At 44.4% G+C, this 21,915-nt stretch overlaps 1 protein-coding gene across 1 annotated transcript in view; it reads left to right on the plus strand.

Moving 5' to 3' along the window:
* The first annotated feature begins 5,985 nt into the window (after window positions 1-5,985).
* Window positions 5,986-21,915, plus strand: part of LOC146868414 (uncharacterized) — a 60,083-nt gene continuing 44,153 nt past the window's right edge. Inside the window, exon 1 of the mRNA XM_085609967.1 lies at window positions 5,986-6,299. Coding sequence (XP_085466093.1) covers window positions 6,276-6,299 — 24 coding nt within the window. The 5' untranslated portion in view covers window positions 5,986-6,275. The remainder of the gene's footprint in view (window positions 6,300-21,915) is intronic.

Below are 21,915 nucleotides of genomic sequence, written 5' to 3' on the forward strand. Positions count from 1 at the left end.
TCTTGAAAAGATGGTGCAGGATGTGTTGCTGCTGTACAGGATTATTAATGCTGCTTTGGGGCGTGCTTGCTCTACTGATCTCTTTTAGAGTAACAATAGACACTTTAGAAGGACATACTGAGAACAGAACTAACATAGGGAAGAGTTCACAGAAGATAGTTCCAACTAGAACTAGCAATGTACATATACACAAAGATAGGTCAATTAATGATTTTTCTAGTAATGTTTTTTCGAAATTGTTGTATGAATACGTAAAGACAATGGAAGTAAGGGATTGCTACGTTTGCATGCAATTACCTGCCTCTGTTTCGGAAGGAGTGACTTATCATCATCTTCCGGCTACGTATGGAATTTCATGTAGTGTGTTGATTAGTATATTTTATCAACTAGGGAAATTAGATTATAATATGTCTAATGTAGATAATATTCTTGGGCAATTGCCCATGAATAAAGAACTGAATCCTGCAAAAGAAGCTAACACTTTAGGTGAGATTTTTTAGAAACTAGAGAATTAACCTTAGAATATGTTTTTAGAAACAATTTAACTTGCAGTTTGAAAGGAGAAGAGAAGAATTTCCTAGACATGGTTGAGAGAAGAAGGTTGAACATGCACAAGAAAGCAGAAGGGCATAAAATGAGTGAAACAATGTGGGACATTGAGAAAGTAAAAGAATTGAAAGATGGAGCCAGTCCAACTATGGCTATAGATGCACCACAGAAAGGCAAATTATGCATTACCAGAAAGAGATCCCATTATGATTATTATTTCATAGGGACCAGTGAGTGCCATGATACATACTTTATAGCAACCGGATGGGGTTTTAGAGGAGGAGAAGATCCCGTGTTTCCGGGGGTGTATTATATTTGTGGGAACAAGGCTTATTACCGTTTGCCTGACCATTGGTTTGGCACGTGTTGGCCTGGTCTTTCCAAAGATTTTTCACATGGATAGAGTAGACAATGCTGAACAAACTAATCCATTAACACGCTATAGAAGAGAAACATGGACAAAAATTGTAGGAGATATTTTTGGAGCTTTAATTCCAGCAGTGGGAATTTCATTGAATGCATTTGGCATTCGGAAGCTGTCAACAGTGGTGGATCGCTTGTCAACAAGCACCGCTGGAGGCTTTCTTTTGGTAAATACTGAAATGGTGGCTTTACGCGCTATGGCGATGCAAAATCGACTTGCCCTTGACATTCTTTTGGCAAAAGATTGTGGAGTCTGTGGAATGCTGAAAGTTCAACATTGTTGCACTTACATTCCTGATGAAAGCAAAGACCTAAAGGTCTATTTCAAAAATATTACTGATTTGCATGAAGAATTAGTACCACTGGAAGCTGAAAGTATCTGGACTAAAATGGCTAATAAGAGGATTGCTATTAAGGACTTTGTAGCTAAAATAGGTAGTACCATTTTTGGTAAGATATTATTTCCATTAACATGTGTAATTGTTGCATTATTGATTCTTAGACTAGGTTGTATGTGTTGTAGATATAGAAGAAATAAAAAGAAAATTACAAAGCAAGAAAATGTTAAAAAGAGACAAAAGAAACTAGAAAGAGATCCACAAGAAATAGAATTAGAAGAGCTAAGAGAATGTTTGTATATAGAAACTAAGAAAGAAGATGAGATGGAAACAAGGGTTTAAAAATAAACAAGAAGACATTTTGAATTTCTTCAAAAAGGGGAATCTAAATTGATTTTTGGGTTTGGTTTTTGTGTTTATAAGATATCACCAAAGGGGGGATTGATGGAGCAGGGTTTTTTCTTTAAAACCAAATACCTGTTTCATTTTCGCATGTTATAATTAAAAGTACTACTGATTAATTAATAACTATTAAAGATGTGTCGTGTCTAATCTAATCAACCTTATTAACAGAAGAATTACACGTGGGAATGCTATTGCATGGCTAAAATAATAAGTGAACTAAGTTGGTGAGCAAACTGACAGAAATAATGTTGCTTATGTGATGTTATTGTGTTTTGCGCTTATATTTAATATGGATTAATGGCTTTTGATGTCGCAAATGGCTAGATAAATACATACACATAAGGGTATTAGTAGGGGAATAACACTGTATAATCATTTCCGTGCAGTAATTATGTTTTGTGTTTATTTTACTTAAAGTTGTCCAATGTGGCCTATTAAAACATGGCTACCACCCGCAGCCTGCATTCGAGTTGATGGAAATTTTGCAAGAAGGCTTTGCGATGCTTGTGACCTTGCCTTCGTGTTGAACTGAAAAGCCATGACCATGACGACAAATCCAGGACGGATGCCAAATAGCCCCTGAACATGATATTTGTTGCAAAACCAAATATTGACTTTATGAACTTATGATGATCCCACAAAGGGGATACAATTTATCTAAAAGAGACATCCGTAGAAGTAACAAATTAGTTATGGAATCTTTATTTCTATTCATTATTTGAGACGATCAATACGTGTGAACTTTTACCAATGTTACTTGGTGTAACAAGACGACATTATTTCCGCTATTCATCCGTTTTTAATAATATGATTGTAACATTTGGAATGTAACATTTAGTATAAATATTAGTAGACTAGAGAGGTCTAGCGCCACTTCTTCCCGAACTGATGATCAGAGGTCCCGATGCTGACGGAGAGAGGACGGTGACTCTACATGACGGCTAGAAACTCTATTTTGCTGAGGACCGGTTCTGACTTAGGATTCTGACTTTAGCCAGAATAGGTAAATATGAGAGAAATGAATTTGCATTTGAATTGGCTTTTCATACAATTTTAGATAAACAAATATTCTGCTTGAATCACTGTGTCGGGTGGTTATTTTATTGTCATGTTTTATTGAATATAAAGAATATTATGTTAAGTTTTCACCAGATTTACAGCAACTAGTTGATGCCATTGACCTCAAGGTATATGCAGATTGGTTAGGTACAGGAAAGTGTTTTCCCATATACATGGCACGGATAGAGTGGTAGGATGAATGTTGGTGTAATGGGCCCCACCAGCGTGTGATGTGTGTGTGTGCGTGTGACTGCGAAATCACTCCGTCCGTGGAAGTAGAGGGGATTCGGAAGCTCCGATCTGCACCAACTGCACCCATGTTCTACTTGTGCCTCCTGTGAAAACTGCACCTATATACAGGAACAGGAAGCACACACACTCAATGAATGTACAGGCAATTGTGGACCACCTGGACCTGTTCATCAATGTTGTCGCTAAGTTGGGAGTGTGCATGACTTGTGTGGGGCCTCAAGTCGGGTGTCCCTGGGTAGGCGCTGAGCACAATGCACAGCAGTAGGAAGGAGCAGATCGCGGTATGACAAGATGGACGTGTAGCTGGTCGGGCATGAAGCAGTCACAAGCACCAAGAATGTGGTGTGTGGCCAATTCCATATGAGGCAGCTCATCCGGGAAAAAATATTTTATGATGTTGAATTAAATATTATGTTTTCTATAAAAGTACATGACACAGTAGTTACTATATTACTGTGCTGATTTGATCCATTTATAAAATATTGAAAGAGACCACTGTTTCCTTATAGTTACTTGTAGCCAAGGTTTCTCTCAGACACATTGGGTTCCCTTGTCCTCTAAAATATGCTTCACTTGACATGCACCTTGACAGGGACTGTATGGTTCTGTGATCATGACACACAGACGAGAAATGTAGATAGTTTTTTGGGACACATTCCTGATATGCAGAGTCCTTACACTGTACTTTGTGATGCATATCCCTTTTGCTCATAGTTGAACATCACATTAGTCCTCCAGTATGCCAAATGTGGACATTATGGAATATGCACCTTTTGGACACAAGTGTGCATATTAACTATGTTGTGACCATGCATGTGTTTATGTTATAAAGACTCACTACATGCTTTGTCACTTTGGGAACATAGGGCTGCATCTCATGAACAAGCAAAGGGGCATATTGACTGGAGAGATGACAGAGTGTTCCATTGGCCTCCTAAGCTCAACACCACGCGCATACAAATTGGCTACACAGGGCTGCATCCCATTGACAACAATATGATGCAGCCCTGTGAAACAGCCTGCTCTGGGGCTAAAGTTAGCAGGCCACCACTGAAGCCGGCACACATGTACCATTGTGCAGGGGTGCCTTGTATGTGCAGTAAGGTCCCCCTTCATGCACATGTACAATCTTCAACTCAACTCAGACACCCCTGCACAATGGTGCATGTGTGCCGCCATCGGTGGCGGCCTGCTAACTTTAGCCAATGCGACACTCTGCCACCTCTCCAGTCAATATGCCCCTTTGCTTGTTCATAGTGCCCTTATTTTGTAGTCTGATGTATATTATGTTTGCTCTATATTGGATTATTTTTATGTGCAGAATTCCAAGTCTGTGACGCCACCATTATGTGTCTTTAGATATATTCAATAACTAAGGTCATATGTGGCTATACCCCTGGGACCATTATGTCTGGAAAGAGATCCGAAGTCAGTGTGGGTGTGCACTGAGTGATATTTGTTTGGACATGAGTAACGTTGGTCCCCCCCCCCCCCAAGTTCCTAGTTGTTACCTACCCTGTTGCTGATGTAGCTGGTCATGTTCAGCACTATTCTGTCCAACTGCAGACTCCTCACAGATGACGGCGTACACCTGATCCTCCAAGGCATCTACTCCTCCTGTGGCGCTGGACTCCCACCTCCAGTCTGCAGTGCTGCCTGGCAATTGTTGGACAGTTTCTGCTTGGTCTTGCGCTTAGCATCATGACAGCGCTTCTTGCAGTCGGTCACTGTCCTTCTGACCGCTGCTAAAGCATTCACCTTGGCTACGATGGACTGCCATATCGCACTTTTGGTCCCCAATGACAATGTGTAGCTGACAAAAAGCTGGTGTTGTTTGTCTGTCAACTCTGCAATCAGGATCTCAGGCTGGCTGAACCTGGTTTTCCTCTTCCTCTTCCCCTGGGTCTGGCCCACCTGGCTGTTTGAGGGGTTAGGGCGGTTGTTCTCTCCTGCATTACTTGTTCCAGCTTGCTCCAAGTTTCTTCAGGGCTTGTTTTTTTTGGGTACTTCGCAGACTTTTTATAGTTTATTTTTCCCGTGAAACGTGAAAGAAGTGACATTACGCTGATTAACGTGCATTTTCTACCCGCTGACTGGCCGGACGTCACTTTTTTCATATTAGCGGCAAGATTTTTATCTCCGTGACGCTGGTCTTAACGTCGACAATTCCCGCCTCTGTGAGAAACTATCTCCATGTAGCGATGTATTGTAAATACGTTGGTAACATGGCGATAGTTTTCAGCGGTATAAGGTGGTAAAACCATTGCAGGTAACTAATGTTAGCGTTAGTTTGCAGCAATCCTTGTACTTATGCCCCTCGGTTTCTGTGCAGGGAGCTGACACAAAGAGATGGTTGAATTGAGCTTGAGTTACTGTAATCCTTGTTTTAGTAGACAAGTAAAAGCTACATGGGAAACCTTCAAAGTTTTACTAGGGAAAGACAACATTAATTAAGCACATAACTGTTGCTCCTTTACAGAGGCTGTTATTATCAAGAGTAAACTAATATTGATTATCTGAAACTGCTACTTCAGAGTTGTCCTTGGTTCAATTGAAATGATGAAGGAATCTGTCTGAGCCTAATCCTGGTATGAGCACCATTTCTAGCAGACTTGCAATACATGCCGCGTGGCGTTTCACCTTATCAGGGTCTCTCAAAGGGGGGCGATTGTAAGACTCTAGTTCACGTGAAAAGCAGTCTCTGCGAGGGCCACTGTATGCCTTTCGGCCTCTGTAAGGCTAAAGTAGCTTTCTCGTTTTTATAAACCAGATCCTACGGGACTCCTTTGGTGTGTGTAAAGCAATGTTTATAAATGACATTTTGATATAACATAAGAACACAGCATTATAGAGTGGGGACCGCGCAGCTTTATGACTAAACAACTCTCGAGAAATTGTCAGAATTTTTTTTTTTAAAACACGCAGGGCATGAGTAACAAAGGATGCACGTGTGCCCGGCTCTGCACGGCGGGGGGCGAGAGCTGGCGCTGCACTCGCGGGAGTTGCTGTGCCCTCATCACAGTCGGTACCTCTGGCTCCTCCCAGCTCCGTGCATTTACTGCCGGGAGAAAGGAACGGGGCCCCCGGCCTCATTCACGAGGGTGGAGGTCTCCTCCTTCTGCCCAGCCCAGCCCCCATCCACTCTCTTGTTTGCCCAGAGCGGAAGAAGCGGTGTGTGGTGCTGACTGTCCCGACCCCTGCCGGATCTCGGCTCCTCTCCCCTCAGCAGGTCTGAGGCGCCGGCGGGAGATGTCTGCTCGGGGCTCGGATGAGGTAGGGTCACGTTCGTCACCTGTTTTTGTTTTCTCCGGGCACTGGAGGCAAGATAAACATGCGAAAGCGAAATGCGCTTATATATTAAATGCGGCGATACATTGCTGGGCTGGGAGTCTCTAGTCCCCGGAAGTTGTTATATCTGCGAGCAGACTTTCCTTAGCAAAACTTAATTTTTCAACTATCAAAACTGCACCGATGGTTTCATATAAACATGCTGGTCGTGGTAGTGCTCCGGTTTATACTTTGAAACGGCCTGGGCCAGTTATATGTTTGTTTTGACATGGCTAAAAAATGTCCAGTTTTACGGTAGAAAACCTGGCTAAAACGAGAAAGAAACGTGAGTTTTTCACGCGGTGCCTCGGTGTCCTTTGTTTTTCATGGAGGAAGCTGCTGATTTTGCAAATGACCCGAGGCGCCCGGGCCCTCGGCATTGTCTAGTCCGCATTCCTTTCATGATGCGGTTGCCCTGTTCAAAGGTTTCCTCTCCCACACATTCACACCTCACCGTGCACGGTGGCAAGGGCACCTTTGCCTTTTTAGTCCAAGAACCCTAATGCATAGCTCCTCTCACTGCAAGTACATTTCTGCACCAAGGTATAGTTTACTGCACGCACATCTATGGACTGATGTGTATATATAACTTATTTTTGTGTGTGCAATAAGGCGCACATTGGGTATGAGTGCAAGTTTACCTTCACCCCTCAATGAAGACGTTACTTGCATTTATTCCAGTTTCTTCCTGGTGGATTAATAGGAGTTGGGTGTTACTTTTAGTGGCAGGAAGGGGTGTATGTTCATGCAGATGGTTGTAAATTGTTAGGTTATAGGGGCATGACTTTCAAAGGAGAGGTTGTGGTCTTTGAAATGAGATGCAGGAAATTTGCACAAGTACAATAATAGCTATTATTGTCAATTATGCGGACGACACCCAGTTGGTGTTCTCACTAGAGGGAAAGGATGCCTTAAATATGGATGAATTCCAGAATTGCATGAGGCAGACCTCGGACTGGCTCAGGGCTAACTCCCTGCAGTTCAACGGAGGCAAGACTGAGGTGATCTACTGTTCCACAGCGAGAGTAAGGGATATGCCTTTTGATTTTAGACTGGCCCCTGATATGGATCCCATTGTCCCTGTGACTTCGGTGCGGAACTTGGGGGTCATGTTCGATAATGATCTGCAAATGACTTCGCAAGTTAAAAAAACTGTGGGGGTCTGCTTTGCTCTTATGAAAGCTCTACGGCAGATTCTTCCTTTCCTGCCGATGGAAAAAAGACCTCTGGTAGTTCGTAGTATTATCTTGAGTAGGCTGGACTACTGCAATTCTCTGTATTTAGGTGCACCTCTTTACATTTTTCAGAGATTGCAGAGGGTCCAGTCTATGGCAGCCAAACTGGCGCTGAACAGAAAACGTGACTCTTCATCGACGCTGGCGCTCCGAGAGCTTCATTGGCTTCCTATGAGGGAAAGGGTCAAATTTAAATCCCTGTGCATTGTTTACAAAGCGGCACATGGCTTTGGCCCTTTTTCCTTACAAGAGAAGATTTCTTGGTACAAACCTAAAAGGACTCTCCGCTCCTCGAACACTTTTCTGTTAAACACTGGCAGGATTAAGAAGGCCAGAATGGGAGGTAGGGCTTTTAGTAATGTGGCCCCACGCTACTGGAATGAATTCCCGCTGAATATCAGACAGGCTAACTCTCTGATGGAGTTTAGGCAAAATCTAAAAACCTGGCTCTTCCCTAGAGAGGGGTCTATGGCCTCGCTACTTCCCTAGTTTTGGTTGGGCTCGTGCTCAGCCTTTTTCCTCCCTCCTACATGTCTCTGCCGATGCACTTCTCGTTGGTTTTAAAGGTCTATTCCATCACAGTCTACGCGCCAAGATACCCGGTGGGTGAAAGTTGCGCGATATAAAAACTAAATACAAATACTAAGGCTACTAAGGCATGTGATGTAGAGCAGGCTGTGCTCAGATACAGGCCGCATAAGCAGGAGGAAATTATAGGGAAGGTCCTTTGAATGGGAACAAAATAAGCCATATTTGAACATTTTAAGTCAAGCTCATTTTTAGCTCGAGCTCTAAGAGCCATGCTGTATTGGAGTATGGACTTGAAACCCTTCCCACATTCCCCCCATATTTGTCGTTGGCTTGTGTCATTTTCCTTCGTAAATGCTGGCTTCTGATACGTTAATAGGCTTGTTAGTCCCTCCTTAGTACCGCCTTGTTTTCATTTGTAACCTCCCATGAGGACTGGCCCTTTTACTTCTGTTGTTACACGGTATGTCATATTTAGTCTGTAAGCACAATTTGCTTTAAATGAGTTTCTCCTTCTGCAGGCACGACATGTTATCCTACAACATTCAGCTAGCCTTGTGCTCTTTCACTTTCCAAGCGGCCCGGACAATGTTGGCTGCTTCTCTGAAATCCAAATAGGTCTAGCATTTACCGGAATTTAGGCGATTGGCATTGTAAATGACAATGCCATTTATTTATGTGTTAATTATCAAAACAGATAAATAAAAGGCATTGTCATTTACTGTGCCATTAGCTTAAACTCTCACAAATGCAAGACCTATTGCATTTCAAATGCTTGTTGAGAGAGCATTCAATCTGAGGGTGTAAAACTGTTGCAATTAACATTATTAGCATGTGAGATAGTGCTATATCTACGTATGCTTTGCACTAGAATCAGTTGAACTGTCTGCCCGCTGCCCCCACACTATAGTACCTCTCCCACCCCTCCCCCGAGTGGAAGCGTATTGCCAGCATTACTGAGGGTGGAGCCTCAGACACTGAAGGATAGAGCCAGGGCCACCTTTAGAAATTCCATGAAGACTCTTAGCAGTGCCTGCTCAATAGTTATTTTGAGCGCTGCCATTTGATGAATGGTACGGGTGAGGTGAAGAATTTTAGTTTCTGTTGTTTAAGGTGAGAAAGTTTCTAGGCCAGGCCTTCACTTTTGTCTGCCCCTAATTAAAGCTTGATGACGGCCAGGTGCTAAGACCTCACGCTTCATTCAGTCTGTATTGTATTTAGTCCTGCCTGATGCCAGCCCCCCTGCTGCCTGCTGTGAGAAGCATCACTACACAAAGCCTGTGTCTAGAGGGGAGCTTGCTTGAGAAGGATTCTTGAAAGAGAAACCAAACCGGTTTTGCAGCATGAGACTTTGGATGCACTCAATGTTGTATTGTTTGTAGTACTGTGGCCTGACCTGTCTTTTAAATGGTATGCTATTACAGAAATGTAAATGTATACTCTTGTAGCAATTAATTCACATCAAAATGAATAAAGCGCAGAAATCATACAAGAGCGCCAGTATACATTTCAAGTTTATTTTTTTATGATCACGGAACTCCAAAGAGGTCCACATAAATCACAAAACCACCAACATATAAAAAAGATTTTGTTTTGTAATAAAATATACTCCAAAATATACCTCCCTAACAAGAGATCAGAGACTCCTAAACTGAATCCAGTGATCAAAGGGTTTTCAATTAACCACACAGGAGCATAACATACAGTACAAGATATTAAAGTGCCATTAGTGCAAGAGTTTAGGAAACAAAATAGTTTACATACCATGAAATACCATAAAAAAATAAAGGATAAAATCGCCCACATAAAACAAGTACCAGCATCTACATCATTCATATCTGATGCACCTTAATATAGATTTAAAAAACACTTAAAAAAATTAAATTCTATTCCAGAACATTTCGTTAGGGGGATCATAAAGAGATTCTACTACTGCTGAGGCAAAGAGAATAGATAGCTATAAACATATTGGTCTCATCCAGTTCCGTCAGCATGATAACAAGGCTGGACAGATAAATAATACATGATTAACATCTTTGTGACCATAATTGCACAGATTACAGATTGGTGATAAACCATATGAATTCGCCGGTAAAGGATTTAGACGGAGCATACCCTGCCTCAATAGTAACCAAAAACTGCGCAGTCCACGTGGCTAGTTCCATGAAATATAATCCTGTACTTTATTTATCAAGCAGGAGTCAGTAGCCGGATGGTTACCCTTCTTTAGAGTGCAAGCTTCTCTGTCCCTAGAGAAACCTATAAACCAAGTGGCCTGTTTCAGGATAGATTTTAGTTGGTGCAGTGATAAAGAAAAAATCAAGGACTGGTCTAACTGCAATAAATCAATTACAATCATAAAGTTTCTAAAGATTAATGACTTCTTCTATACCGTCTAAAAGTTCTTTTCGAAGCCACAACCTCAGTGTACCATAATCAATCTTTGCCAATCCCATAGCGCTACCCCCGCGAGGCGTGTTTCCAGTACTTCTCAATCCAAATTCTAGCCTGAAGGCAACTGCAGAACATGCTGAATTAACTGAGGCTAGGCTTTTTAGAATTCACCTAAACTATGCGTTTAAAAAGCCCAATTTCCCTAGTCGATCAGTTCTGTACCATACAGCAGGGAGGCAGGGATTGTTGCACGAAAGACCTCCAATAACAGTGTAAAGTGTCTTCTCCTAGTAGACCTGTAAAGGGAGCCCAAGATTTTTTCCCCTCAGTGACAGCTTTAGAAATATTATTTTCTATATGGGCTTTGTCGCTTTTGTTTCCACTTATTATTTTTCCCAAAAAGGTATATGACTTTACGAGTTCCAGTTTTTGGCCGCCTAGAGTCCATACCAAGTTTCCATATTTCAACTTCTTTCTCCCATGCATACACATAATTTTACTTTTAGATACATCCATCTATAGCTAGTGAGCCTCGGAGAATTTTTGGAGCGCCTGCAGACGACTATTTAAACCCTTAGGGGTTAAGCCAAAGATTGTCATGTGCATAGGGTAGACACGCAATCAATTTTTTTTCCCCCAATTGCCGGGGTTGTGCTCTCACTTTGGGCCAGATAATTGGGGAGATCTGAAATACCATAACTTTACTATATAACTTTCCAGCCTGCATATAAACACAGTTATTTGCACAGTAACACCTGTGGCATGATTGAAAATGTGGCACAACAACATGTCTATTTGATAGTCTTTTGATGCTGCTTGGGTTTGTTTACTATGGCCAGAGTCACTGCAATTATGCCACTGTGTGATCGCAGCATTTTTTGCCGCCTTATAGATTTACAGTATTTGACACACAATCCATCACCTGCTGCATAATCTGCGGATTTTAACAAAAAAAAAAAAAGAATTCTGACTCAAAAGGTTAAAAAGTTACTAAAACTTGACATGTCTTGCTGCACAGGGGATGGTCCTTTGCAAAGGTTGACTGGCCAACTTTATTATCGAAGCCTCAGCCTGAGAGGACCACAGGACAGTTTTAGCTCTCCACGATGGTTGTGGCAGCTCACTCCGAGAGGGTATTCTCATTTTTCGAGATATGCACAGTTACTCCTACCTGTTTCGACAGCGATGAATTGTGAACATTATTACAGAGGGTGTGAATAGAGGGTGTGAATAGAGAGCAAAAAACATGAGGTAACTATACAAAACGGTAGAAGGGAAGAGCAAGGAAGGGGGGAGGGGTTACTTATTTATTTATTTGTTGTTTTGTAAAGTGCAATGTGATCTCGTGCTCATCTTCAGGCCGCTAAGTCGTTTCATGGATAGTGTTCTACTGAAGAGGTGACTAGTTTTCTCGTTAGTGGGCCAAACTAAGTATGAAGTGGGGCAGACTTCTTCTACCCCAGTCCTCATTCCTTTATTCCACAGCAAAGGTCTGGTCGGGCTCACGTCCCTTAGCACCTTGAGTTATTGACCAAGGTTTCTGACGAGCCTTTTGGGTGATCTAACAGGTGAAAAAACAAATTTGCATGAAGGTCGAAGTAAGGGTGAACTAGCAAGGTACCACTGACATCCGTGCCCATTTCCATAGTTCTGGTACTTGTTATACAGCTTTATGTGTTTACGTTTATATTTGGAACACTTTGAAGCTAATTCTGTCACCTGTGCTTCTGGTGAGGTGGAACATGGAATATCATCAGTGGCCCTTGCGCTCATCTGCTGTTCTCCCCCGCCGGGCTGCTGGTCTTTTACTGAGGTCACCAGGACAGGCTCCGGGGTGCATTATTTCGGCATATCGAGCTGTCAAGGATGAAGGGCCACATGCGATTATCCTTAACCAGCAGGCCCTGTCGATGGCCCTGATTATCAAGCGTGCAAATGTGGAAGCGTCTGGACTGTACCACTGCGCTGTGGGGGACACAGTGACTGTCACCAACAGGAAGCCAGCACACCAACTATCAGGCAGCTTCTAGCCGCTGTCCCTGCTGAGCTCAGAGCCTGTCTCTGTCGCCACCTCGTGGCTCACTTCATGTCACTGCCTGCGTGAGTGGATTTTAATAGGGTGACTTCATTGCCATGCCAGTGCCAGGCAGTTCCTTTCTGCGGGCCATTGTTTACTGCATGTATTTTTTACATCGTCAAGAGTGCAGAATCGGCGTAGTGGCATTAAAGGAGTTTTAGGTGGGCAGCAGATTAGTGTATACAAGGTCATATGGGGAGAGAATGTTGCTAGAGCCGCTGACTATGGAGCTGGAGAAGCGAGTCTCGGCGTCTTCTCTGCATCTTGTGATTCTGGGCAAATCACTCAATCTCGCGGTGCCTACAAAAAAAAAGCATTGGCATAGCCAATAGGTCTCGTCTTTGGGACCTTGTAAGTGTTCAGATGTGCAACAGTTGATGTTGTTGCCATTGCAACCCAGGAGGGGGGAGGGGCGATCTGCTCTGTTTTCTGTTTTGAGGGAGTTGGATTGTAAGACTTTGCAAATGTTCACAGACCCATCTCTCATACATGCTAAAGGCTTATTCATCATAAAGTACTGTGTGTAACAAAGATTAAATGCCAATAAAGTATGGTTAAAAAAAACAGTTGATGTTGTTGCACCAAGGCTATTGTACTGCATAACTAAATACTTATAAGGTTCCAAAGGCCAGACCTATTGGCTATGCCAATGCTTGTTTTGTTTACTGTCCCCATGTACTGCACAAAGGCTTTGATAGCTCCTCAGATGGATGCCACGTGCATATCAAAAACCACACTTGCTGTTCTTGGTCTATGTAGGAGGACAACATTCCTTCTTCAACACCAACCCACATCCTAGCCCCATCAACTCCAAATAAACGTTTTGGTTACCATCTGTTTCTAGAAGATAGAGCATGTATAGGCCGGGTTTTGTGGTATAAAAACAAGCTCTTCGTCTGTGCTGTATGAGCGCTCTGTCTTCTTCGCTCAATCACTGATGCACAAATGTGTGTTCAAAAGCTCCCACATTTGGTACTATATAAATGGAGCAGTAATTATTCTGAAGGAAGTTGCCTTCTGCCCCAGTCAAACTCTTTCCTCCTTACAGTTGACTCTGGCCGTAGTGTAATAATTACGTGCTATATAAGTCGATGGCACACCCACGCCGTGAGTCTGGTCACCCATATAAGTGTTTGCCCTGGGCTGCCTCTTATTTGCAGGGTACAACTAGATATAACCTTCAGAGTGAGAGCATACTCTCTCAGTAGTGGGGGCAGAGCCATCTGAAGAACCATGTCAAAAGTACTTTTTGGGTTCCCTTAAATGCTGAATGGTAAGCATTTTTCTGGACAATACGAGGCCAATGATGCATTTTGAGGCACACTGGGTCGATAATTTTGGCATAACTTTTTATATTTTTTACTGGGGTTTTAGGTATTCTCCTGCGAGTTATTTTAGCAGAATGGAATGAGACAAAATATATTTTACTACACATAAAATGTTTGGGTTGATTTCAGGAATAATATGTAGTAAATAGTGCATTTGAAAATAAACTAGGCTATTGGTCATAAACAATCAGACCGTCAAAAATAAACTCGTGAAACAAGAGCATTCTCCATTAAGGAAGTTTTGTAAAATTGGTCCCAAATCGTGAAGTTTAAGCAGATTTCTTTAGTTATTGTCCTTTTTTTGTACAGCATGTGTCAACATGCAATAGATGTAAGTTATTTTCAGGACAGGGGCTTATTTCAAGGCATAACTATAAAATAGACTATTGAAGCCATGTATTGTGGTACTACATGGTAAGCCAGAGTTCCAACTTGGTCAGTTTATTCATGGTTTTGACATGCTTGGCAGTTCCATAGCCAGAAATGCTGTTCATGTTTGGAAAGATTTTGGTGCAAACAGAGCATGAAGCGTAGAAACTGAGCTTATCGTGTGATTGATCATCCATGGTGCCCCTGCACTCAACAAATTAGACTTAACCAAGGGTCTCAGATGGTAGAGATTTCTTGCCATCTGTTGAGCCTTTGTACTGAACTTGCTACCTTTGATCTTGTGGGTTAATCGAGGTAGTGGCAGGATAGAAATTAAACCTTGTATTAAAAATCCTGCTTTCTTTCTTTAAATTCACACTCCTTTGCCCCCACCTTGCCTCTGAGCAGTCAGTGATGCCAAGTCCACTTTTGTATTTGTCTTTTGAAGGCAATGACGGCACAGAACCAATACCCAAAATGCACCACAGAAATAAAAATTAATAGCAAGAGAGAATGAAAAGTAATATTTAATTGATGAAGTGATTGTACTTACAAAAACAATGTTAGACTGCTGTGAAATGTCAGTGGGGGGGCTCAATCTGAAAAATTGAACAAAATGTTTTGGGTAAACAGGATCAGTATGTATTGTCCATAACCTATCCCATTACACCTTAAACAGCTGTTAAATACCTGACATCTCTAACCTTGTTAGCCTCTGTCCTCCCAGAACCTCTTCCTCCCTAAAGCTATTTTCAGCAGTTGTTACTCTGTGAAATGTAACTGTTAGGGGGAGGTTCAAGAGAGGTTAGGCTTTAGACACTGTGGAGCAGGTTGGCAGTTCCTTGCTGCAAATAGTACTAGCTGTAGTGACCCACTTGTATTATAATGATATCAATAATATGCACACTGGACAATTCCTAATACCCTCCCTAACGCCCCACACTGAGAGAGCACTCTTATGCAGTGTGACTTGCTGTCCCCCCTCCCCAGCCCATCCTAGCAATACAATCCCACCGAGTTATATGGTACACTCCGGGTCACAACGATATAAAAAATATGTACATACAAAAAAGTAGAACACTTTTTAGTAGCACTGCGAGCAAGAGCCACACGGGTAAATCCAATGTCAAATGTATAATGCTTTTGGCATGAAATCAACGTATAAAGTGGCACTGCCGGCCATTGTTGGGACACACACACTCACACTCTTCCACCCCCCCCCCCCCCCCCCCCCCGGCCAGTCTGTACGGAACGCTCTTACACACATACGCTCTCAGCACCCCAATACTGTGCTACTGGTATCCAACAGGTCCATGTATGACAACCTGCTGACTCCATGGCCCCAGCCTCCCTCCACCCCCTCGTTCACCTCGATGGTCCTATACCCTCGGACGGAAGGTAACTAGACTCTCCTCCTAGATAGTAGGCCACACGTGGCAGAAGTCACAGTTAGTCTGGGTCCTCAGGAAGCAGATGGGGATATGTAGCAAGTTTTAATTAGGCGGTAGACCTAAACAAGGGGAGTTTAGCAGCCACCCTGGAAGTTCACACACAGGTCTCCAAACACAATGGAGTCTTTTGACCTGTTTTCGACTGTCTCTGAAGCTTTCCGTCAATCCGTCTCGCTACTACCTGGCGCCAAGATGTCTTTGGACGGGGCCAGGTGGGGAGAGGGTAGTTGGTCCGCTGCGATGAGGGTCAAAGGGAAACAACCGATGAATGGGTAGTAACACAGGGGAGTCTCTCGATAGGAGGCGCCCTGACCGGTACATGTTGATCAGGGTGATGCCAAGGCAATCTGGGCACAGCGTCTGGTGCGCGTTGTTATGAGTCGCATCAGACACTTCAGGTCTCAAACATGAAGTTGCAAATTCGGTACCTCCCTTGAAATAAAGCACATGATCAACAGCATGATGATACAGGTTGCACTAGACCAGTCCAATCTCACACAAAGGCGCAAGTTCAGCAGATTGACATAAGGTCAAATGAGACAATACACCCCCACCTCCAAGGGTCGCACCCTGTGAATCGGACACGGCATGCAATGAGCATGCAGTTAGCGTGGCGCACGAGAGAGATGTGACATGATTGACAATATAGGCCATGTGGGGTCCCGCAACCAGTGAATCCATTCACCACCAACTAGACACTCTTGAGTGTCAGGGTACCAATGGTACAGGAACCACATTCCTTAGATGTGGGCAATATTTCTGGGACTCCATACTTGATGATGTGGTCTCCAGGCACAAGTCTTAGTTCCACGATCACACAGCTCTACCAATTGGGATTCAGTAGCTGATGTTGGCACTTGAGAGGGCAACACTCTCCAGATGTCACAGGTAGATGGTGTAGGTCCCTTGCGGTAGATCTTTGATGTCCCTGAGATCTCCGGGAGAGGAGGCCTATTGACAGTCCCTTGGAGGGCAGACTTCAGGGAACCACACTTCAACAGGTCTTCGGCCCAACACAGCCACTATTCAGAAGGGGCACCCAGTCCCCTTCAAGGGCAGTAATCCAGCATGTTCACAACAGAGTCCTCTGACAGTGTGCACCACACAGTCTGGGTTCTCCGGTCCCGCGTCCCACAAGTGTATCTCACCCTTTGCTGAAAGATGGCACCAGTAGTTATACTGCTGTGTGTCTTTGAAGTCCGGGATTGTTTAAGGAGTTTCCCTTTGAACCACAGATGTCTCCAGGGGTGAAGAATTTAATAAAATATCTACTTTTCCATGGGGCAGGTTGCTTCATCAATCTACTTGTCCTGTAACAAAATCTACTTTTCCCTTTTGTGCCATGTATTGCGGCGACAAATTATGGCAGCAGCCCCATTATATAAGAGCTCTGAAATAGCCTCTCTGATTATACCAGGGCTCCTTCCATAGTAAGGTTTAATACTAGCAATTCCCTTATGTTGCCACGTTTCCGCAGATCTTCTTACAGGGGCTGAAGGTAATGGTTAGAAACAGTTCCAGGGTTGGGATGCCCTTTTGAGTCTCTGCAAACCTACTAACTTGCATGTTTTAAGTGTTTTCACCAACTCTTCTCTAATCTTTTCCCATACTGAGAAATGTTGGCAATTTACTCCTGACAATGGCAGACCTAAAACTTCTTCCAGGGTTGGGGAAAAAAGTGTTTGGAGGGAGAGTGAACTTACAAACACTGAGATTTTTGCATTCTACACCTGCATATTTGCTCATGCTAAAATGCAGTTCACAAATATTGTCTAGCAGTACTATTTCTTGGCCTACTTCTGTAAAGTCTTGTGAATTCACAAAAGCTGTATATTTGCACTTAATGCAAGGACATGGGTGAACTTATGAGACTTTATTTGATAATTGGGCCCCTAATTAGGTCTGGCGTAAACCATGACCTTTTGTGTTTATTAAAATTCTGTCTGTCTCTCTCTGTCTATCGGCTAGCTTCACTGTGAGTGACCGCGTATTCTGTTCTTTCACAAGGAGCATATCGACACAGTCCGTGCCAGGAACTACAGTGGCAATGTGTGCTTTTTGAGACCAAAATTATTTTAGCTTTTGCCAATGTTTGTCATAATGGTGAGGGCCTGGCAGCTCCCACACCAGTAAGCCTTTAAAAAGCCATGCCAAAACAAATCACAAGTTGAAAAACCAAAAGGCTGACCAACATTTTTAGACCTACTGGCTTTACCAATGCTTGTTTATTTTTGTTTCCCATAATCTTGTTAAAACTGGTTACACCGAGTTTTCCATTTTTACTATTTTTGGGAAATACTAGCATATATAAACACATTTTACTAATTATGCTACAAAGAAATGGCACCTAAACTTTTACAGTAGTGTAACAAAATGTTTTTGCATTTTTTTGTGAACATTTTATTTTGAAAGCAAAGAATCCTCAATCTTGCTTTCAAGCTTCCGCAAATATTTGCATCTAATCGGAGAGCATTCTGGGAGCATTCTACATAGCCTCATATTGCTAAACATTGAAAACGTGTGTACACATTTTTATACTGGAACCACTGTTAGTAGTGCAGTCCGAGCTTACAACATTTACTAAGAGCGCTCACCCTAATATTAAAGGCTTTACATTAGTGGACCATAAATACAAGCTTGAACAGCATTAACACATGGGCACAAATATTACCTTAACTGCAGTCAATGCCTTTCCCTGATCCATAATGTGATACTGTAAACTGGCAGCCAAAGGGTTGCCCTTGACCCCAAAGAATATGTTCTGGGCGTGGGGCTATAGGAATGCCACATCCCTTTGTCTCCCCTAAATTGTAGGCCTGTCTGCCATGGCGCAGTGGAATATATATCTTCATCTTTAGAGGGGCCATAATCCGGCCCCCAGAGGCAAAGTGTCAAACCTCCCACCAATCTATCCCATTCGGCCCTCAAATGGCAGAGGTCTGTCTTTTTAGTGGTATGTCCATGGGTTAGGCCGTCACTGGGGAATGCATAGATGTGCTCCCTGAGCCCTTGTGTCCACCGGAGCCAGGCATCCCGGTACACAAGTATGGGCGTGCACATACAGCGGCCTGCAATAGCAGGCTGCTCATGAGTTTAGGAAAACACAAGGAGATGGACAGAGTGCTGAAAATTTTCAGACACTCACCCCCAGTCAGAGATCTGGGTTGAATCCATCATCATTCTTTAGCTCACTTCGCCACTCTTTGCCTGGCTGAGGAGGGGTGTTACCCCAAAACCGGTCCCATGATGCTTGTTTCTGGTCCAGGGAAGACCTGGCTTAGCAGTTCAGGCTGGACTGTTCCCATAAGGAACCGTGTCAAGATTGATTTTGCATACAGCTAGGTCTGAACTGGGGTGACGAGAGTGAGCTAAAGAACCATGATGGATTCAACCCAGATATGTGACTGGGGGTGAGTCTCTGAAAAGTTTCAGTGTTCTCTCCATCATCTCCTTGTGTTTGCTCATGAGTTTAATCACAATAGATGATAGTGCGCACACACCGGTCTACGATGGCCGACCGGGCACATATTTCAGAACATGAAGTCAGCAAGACATCCCAACACGGGTATGAAGGGCGTGCACACTTTCACACTGTATTTACAGTGGGAAAGTACCCGGAGGCCACACAAGAGAATCAGCAAAACCCTGGCAGAAAAAGCAAAACATTTAGGGAAACGCTACCTGATGAGTGTCTGGTCCGACATGCGTTCCCGCCCCCACTTCCCCCCGACAACTGTCTGGTCCAACAAGCATCCCCCAGCTGAAACTGGGGAGGTTCTACCCAGCTTCCAGGTATTCCTCCTCACAAAGGCAGAAAAACCTTGATAGGCCTTCAGCATTGGAGTGGTTGACCCCTGGTCGGTGCTCCACTTTAAAGTCCATCCCCTGTAAGGAAATAGACCACCTCAGCAGTTTTGGATTCTCGCCCCTCCTCTGCATTAGCCACCTGAGGGGTCTGTAGTCCGGTTGGACCAATAAGTGCATGCCAAACAAATATGGCCACAACTTCTTCAGGACCCAGACCACTGGTAAAGCTTTCCTCTCTATCGCGCTCCACCTTTGCTGCTGGGGGAGTAACCTCTGAAGATGAAGGCTACCGGCTGGTCTAGGACCTCTTTGCTCAACTGAACTCTTGAGAGAAGTCAGGAGTCCGGAGCACGGGAGCTGTGCACATGGCCTGTTTGAGGAAGTCAAATGCCTTTTGGCAGGGCTCGGTCCAGATTAAATTTCTGGGCTGCTTCTTTGAAGTCTGTTCCGTCAAGGGGGTCCCCATGGTGCTATATTCCTTGATGCACCACCGGTAGTACCCAGCGAGGCCCAACAAGGCTCTGATGCCCGTTTGAGTTTTGTGGGGCTCCCACGGCAGGATGGCTTCCACCTTGGCCTGGAGGGGTTGCACCATATCCCAGCCCAAGTCATCCACATACGCAGCTGAGAAGGTCTCCATCCCAGCAAGCACTTGGTTCACCAGCCTCTGGAAGGTGGGGGGACATTCTTGAGCCCGAAAAGCCATGACCTGGAATTGGTAATGCCCTTCCGGAGTGGAGAATGCAGTTTTCTCCTTGGCTCCCTCGGTGAGGGCAATCTGCCAGTACCCGGAGGTGAGGTTGAAGGTACCTAAATACTAGGCTGACCTAACCTATCGATCAACTCATTGGCCCGCGGGATTGGATGAGCAAGTTCAGCCTCTATATTCCACACCGAACCTTAGTTCCGGTGTGGTGCCCGCCGGAGTGGCTTTTGGGACCAGAACCCCAGACTGGACCAAGGGCTGCTAGAGGGCTGTATGACCCCCAATTCTAGCATCTTAGACCTCTTCGCCTTGATGCTATGAAAGTCTGTCAGATTTTCTCTTGACAGGGAGGTTGTCGCCTGTGTCCACGTCATGGGTGCACCGGTGAGTAGTCCCCGGGATAAGGGAGAACAGAGAGGGAAACTTGCCCATCACTCAGTGACAATTCCTCTGATGGTCAGGAGTTATGGTAGGGAATAGGATTACTCCTTTTACTGACCCATCCATGTCCTTGAAGTCCAGGAGGTCGGGGAGAGGCTCACTCTCTTTTTTCCTCCGCCCCACCCATCACCATTAGCATGGTAATCTCAGACCTCTCAAAATGTGGCTTGAGGCTATTGACATGCAGTACCTGGAGGGGCTACCTAGGTGTCTTCTTATCTACCAGGTAGGTGGTCTCCCCCCTACCTCTCAATCACATTGTAGGGCCCAACCCATCGATCCTGAAGGGCCCCAGACTCTACAGCATCCATCACCCACACTTTCTGTCCTAGTGTCAATTCCACTGGAGTAGCGTTCTTGCCATAGCACTCCTTCATGACATCCTGGCTGGCTTCTAGGTTGTGAGAGACTTGCTTCCACAACCTCGCCATTTGGCTCTGAAAGGCTAATATGTTACTTACTACATCCTGGAGAGCTCTCCTGGGAGGCATTGCAAGAAGACATCCCACTTTTTCCTCCAGTCCTCGGGTCAAGCCTTTTAGGGTCTTGTTGACTCTTTCCAGAAGTCTGTTAGTTTAGGACTGTTAAGGGGTGGAGAAATCGTCACTCCACACCCTCTCCACATAGCTTGCATGGACGCAGACATGAAGTTCATGCCCTTGTCGGACACCCCTTCCTTGGAGAACCCCATTCAGGTAAAAATCCCCATCATGGCCTTCACCCACCCCCGGTGTTGTCGTGATCTTCAGAGAGATCACCTCGGTGTGTCGTGTGGCATGGTCCACCAGCACCAGGATGTACCTGTGGCCATGGGCGGGTCCATATGCCTTACTTTGGTGATGCCCACCCACTCAAATGGGGTGTCAATGACGGGCAAGGGGTTCAGGGGAGCGTTAGGCTTCTGCCCCGTCTTGCCACTGGCCTGGCAGGTCATGTAGGGCCTGCAGAATGCATTCGAGGACACCCTTAATCTGGGCAAATAAAAGTGATGGGCAAGCTGGGCAAAGATCTTATCCTGGCCCAAATGTCCTGCCAGGGGGATGTCATGGGCCACTTCCAATAGGAAGGGTAGATAACACTGGGGGACCACCAGGGCCCTGCAAGTCCCAAGGCCAGGAGCCTTAGACTCGCTGTACAGAAGGTTGTCCTCCATGTATAGGTGATGAGTTCCAGATCCATTACCGCTTGGGCCTCAGCTTGTTGCCGCAGGCCTTTGAGGGTGGGCA

This window comes from Triturus cristatus, chromosome 1_2 (genome assembly GCF_964204655.1).
Source record: "Triturus cristatus chromosome 1_2, aTriCri1.1, whole genome shotgun sequence".
Taxonomy (NCBI): Eukaryota; Metazoa; Chordata; class Amphibia; order Caudata; family Salamandridae; genus Triturus; species Triturus cristatus.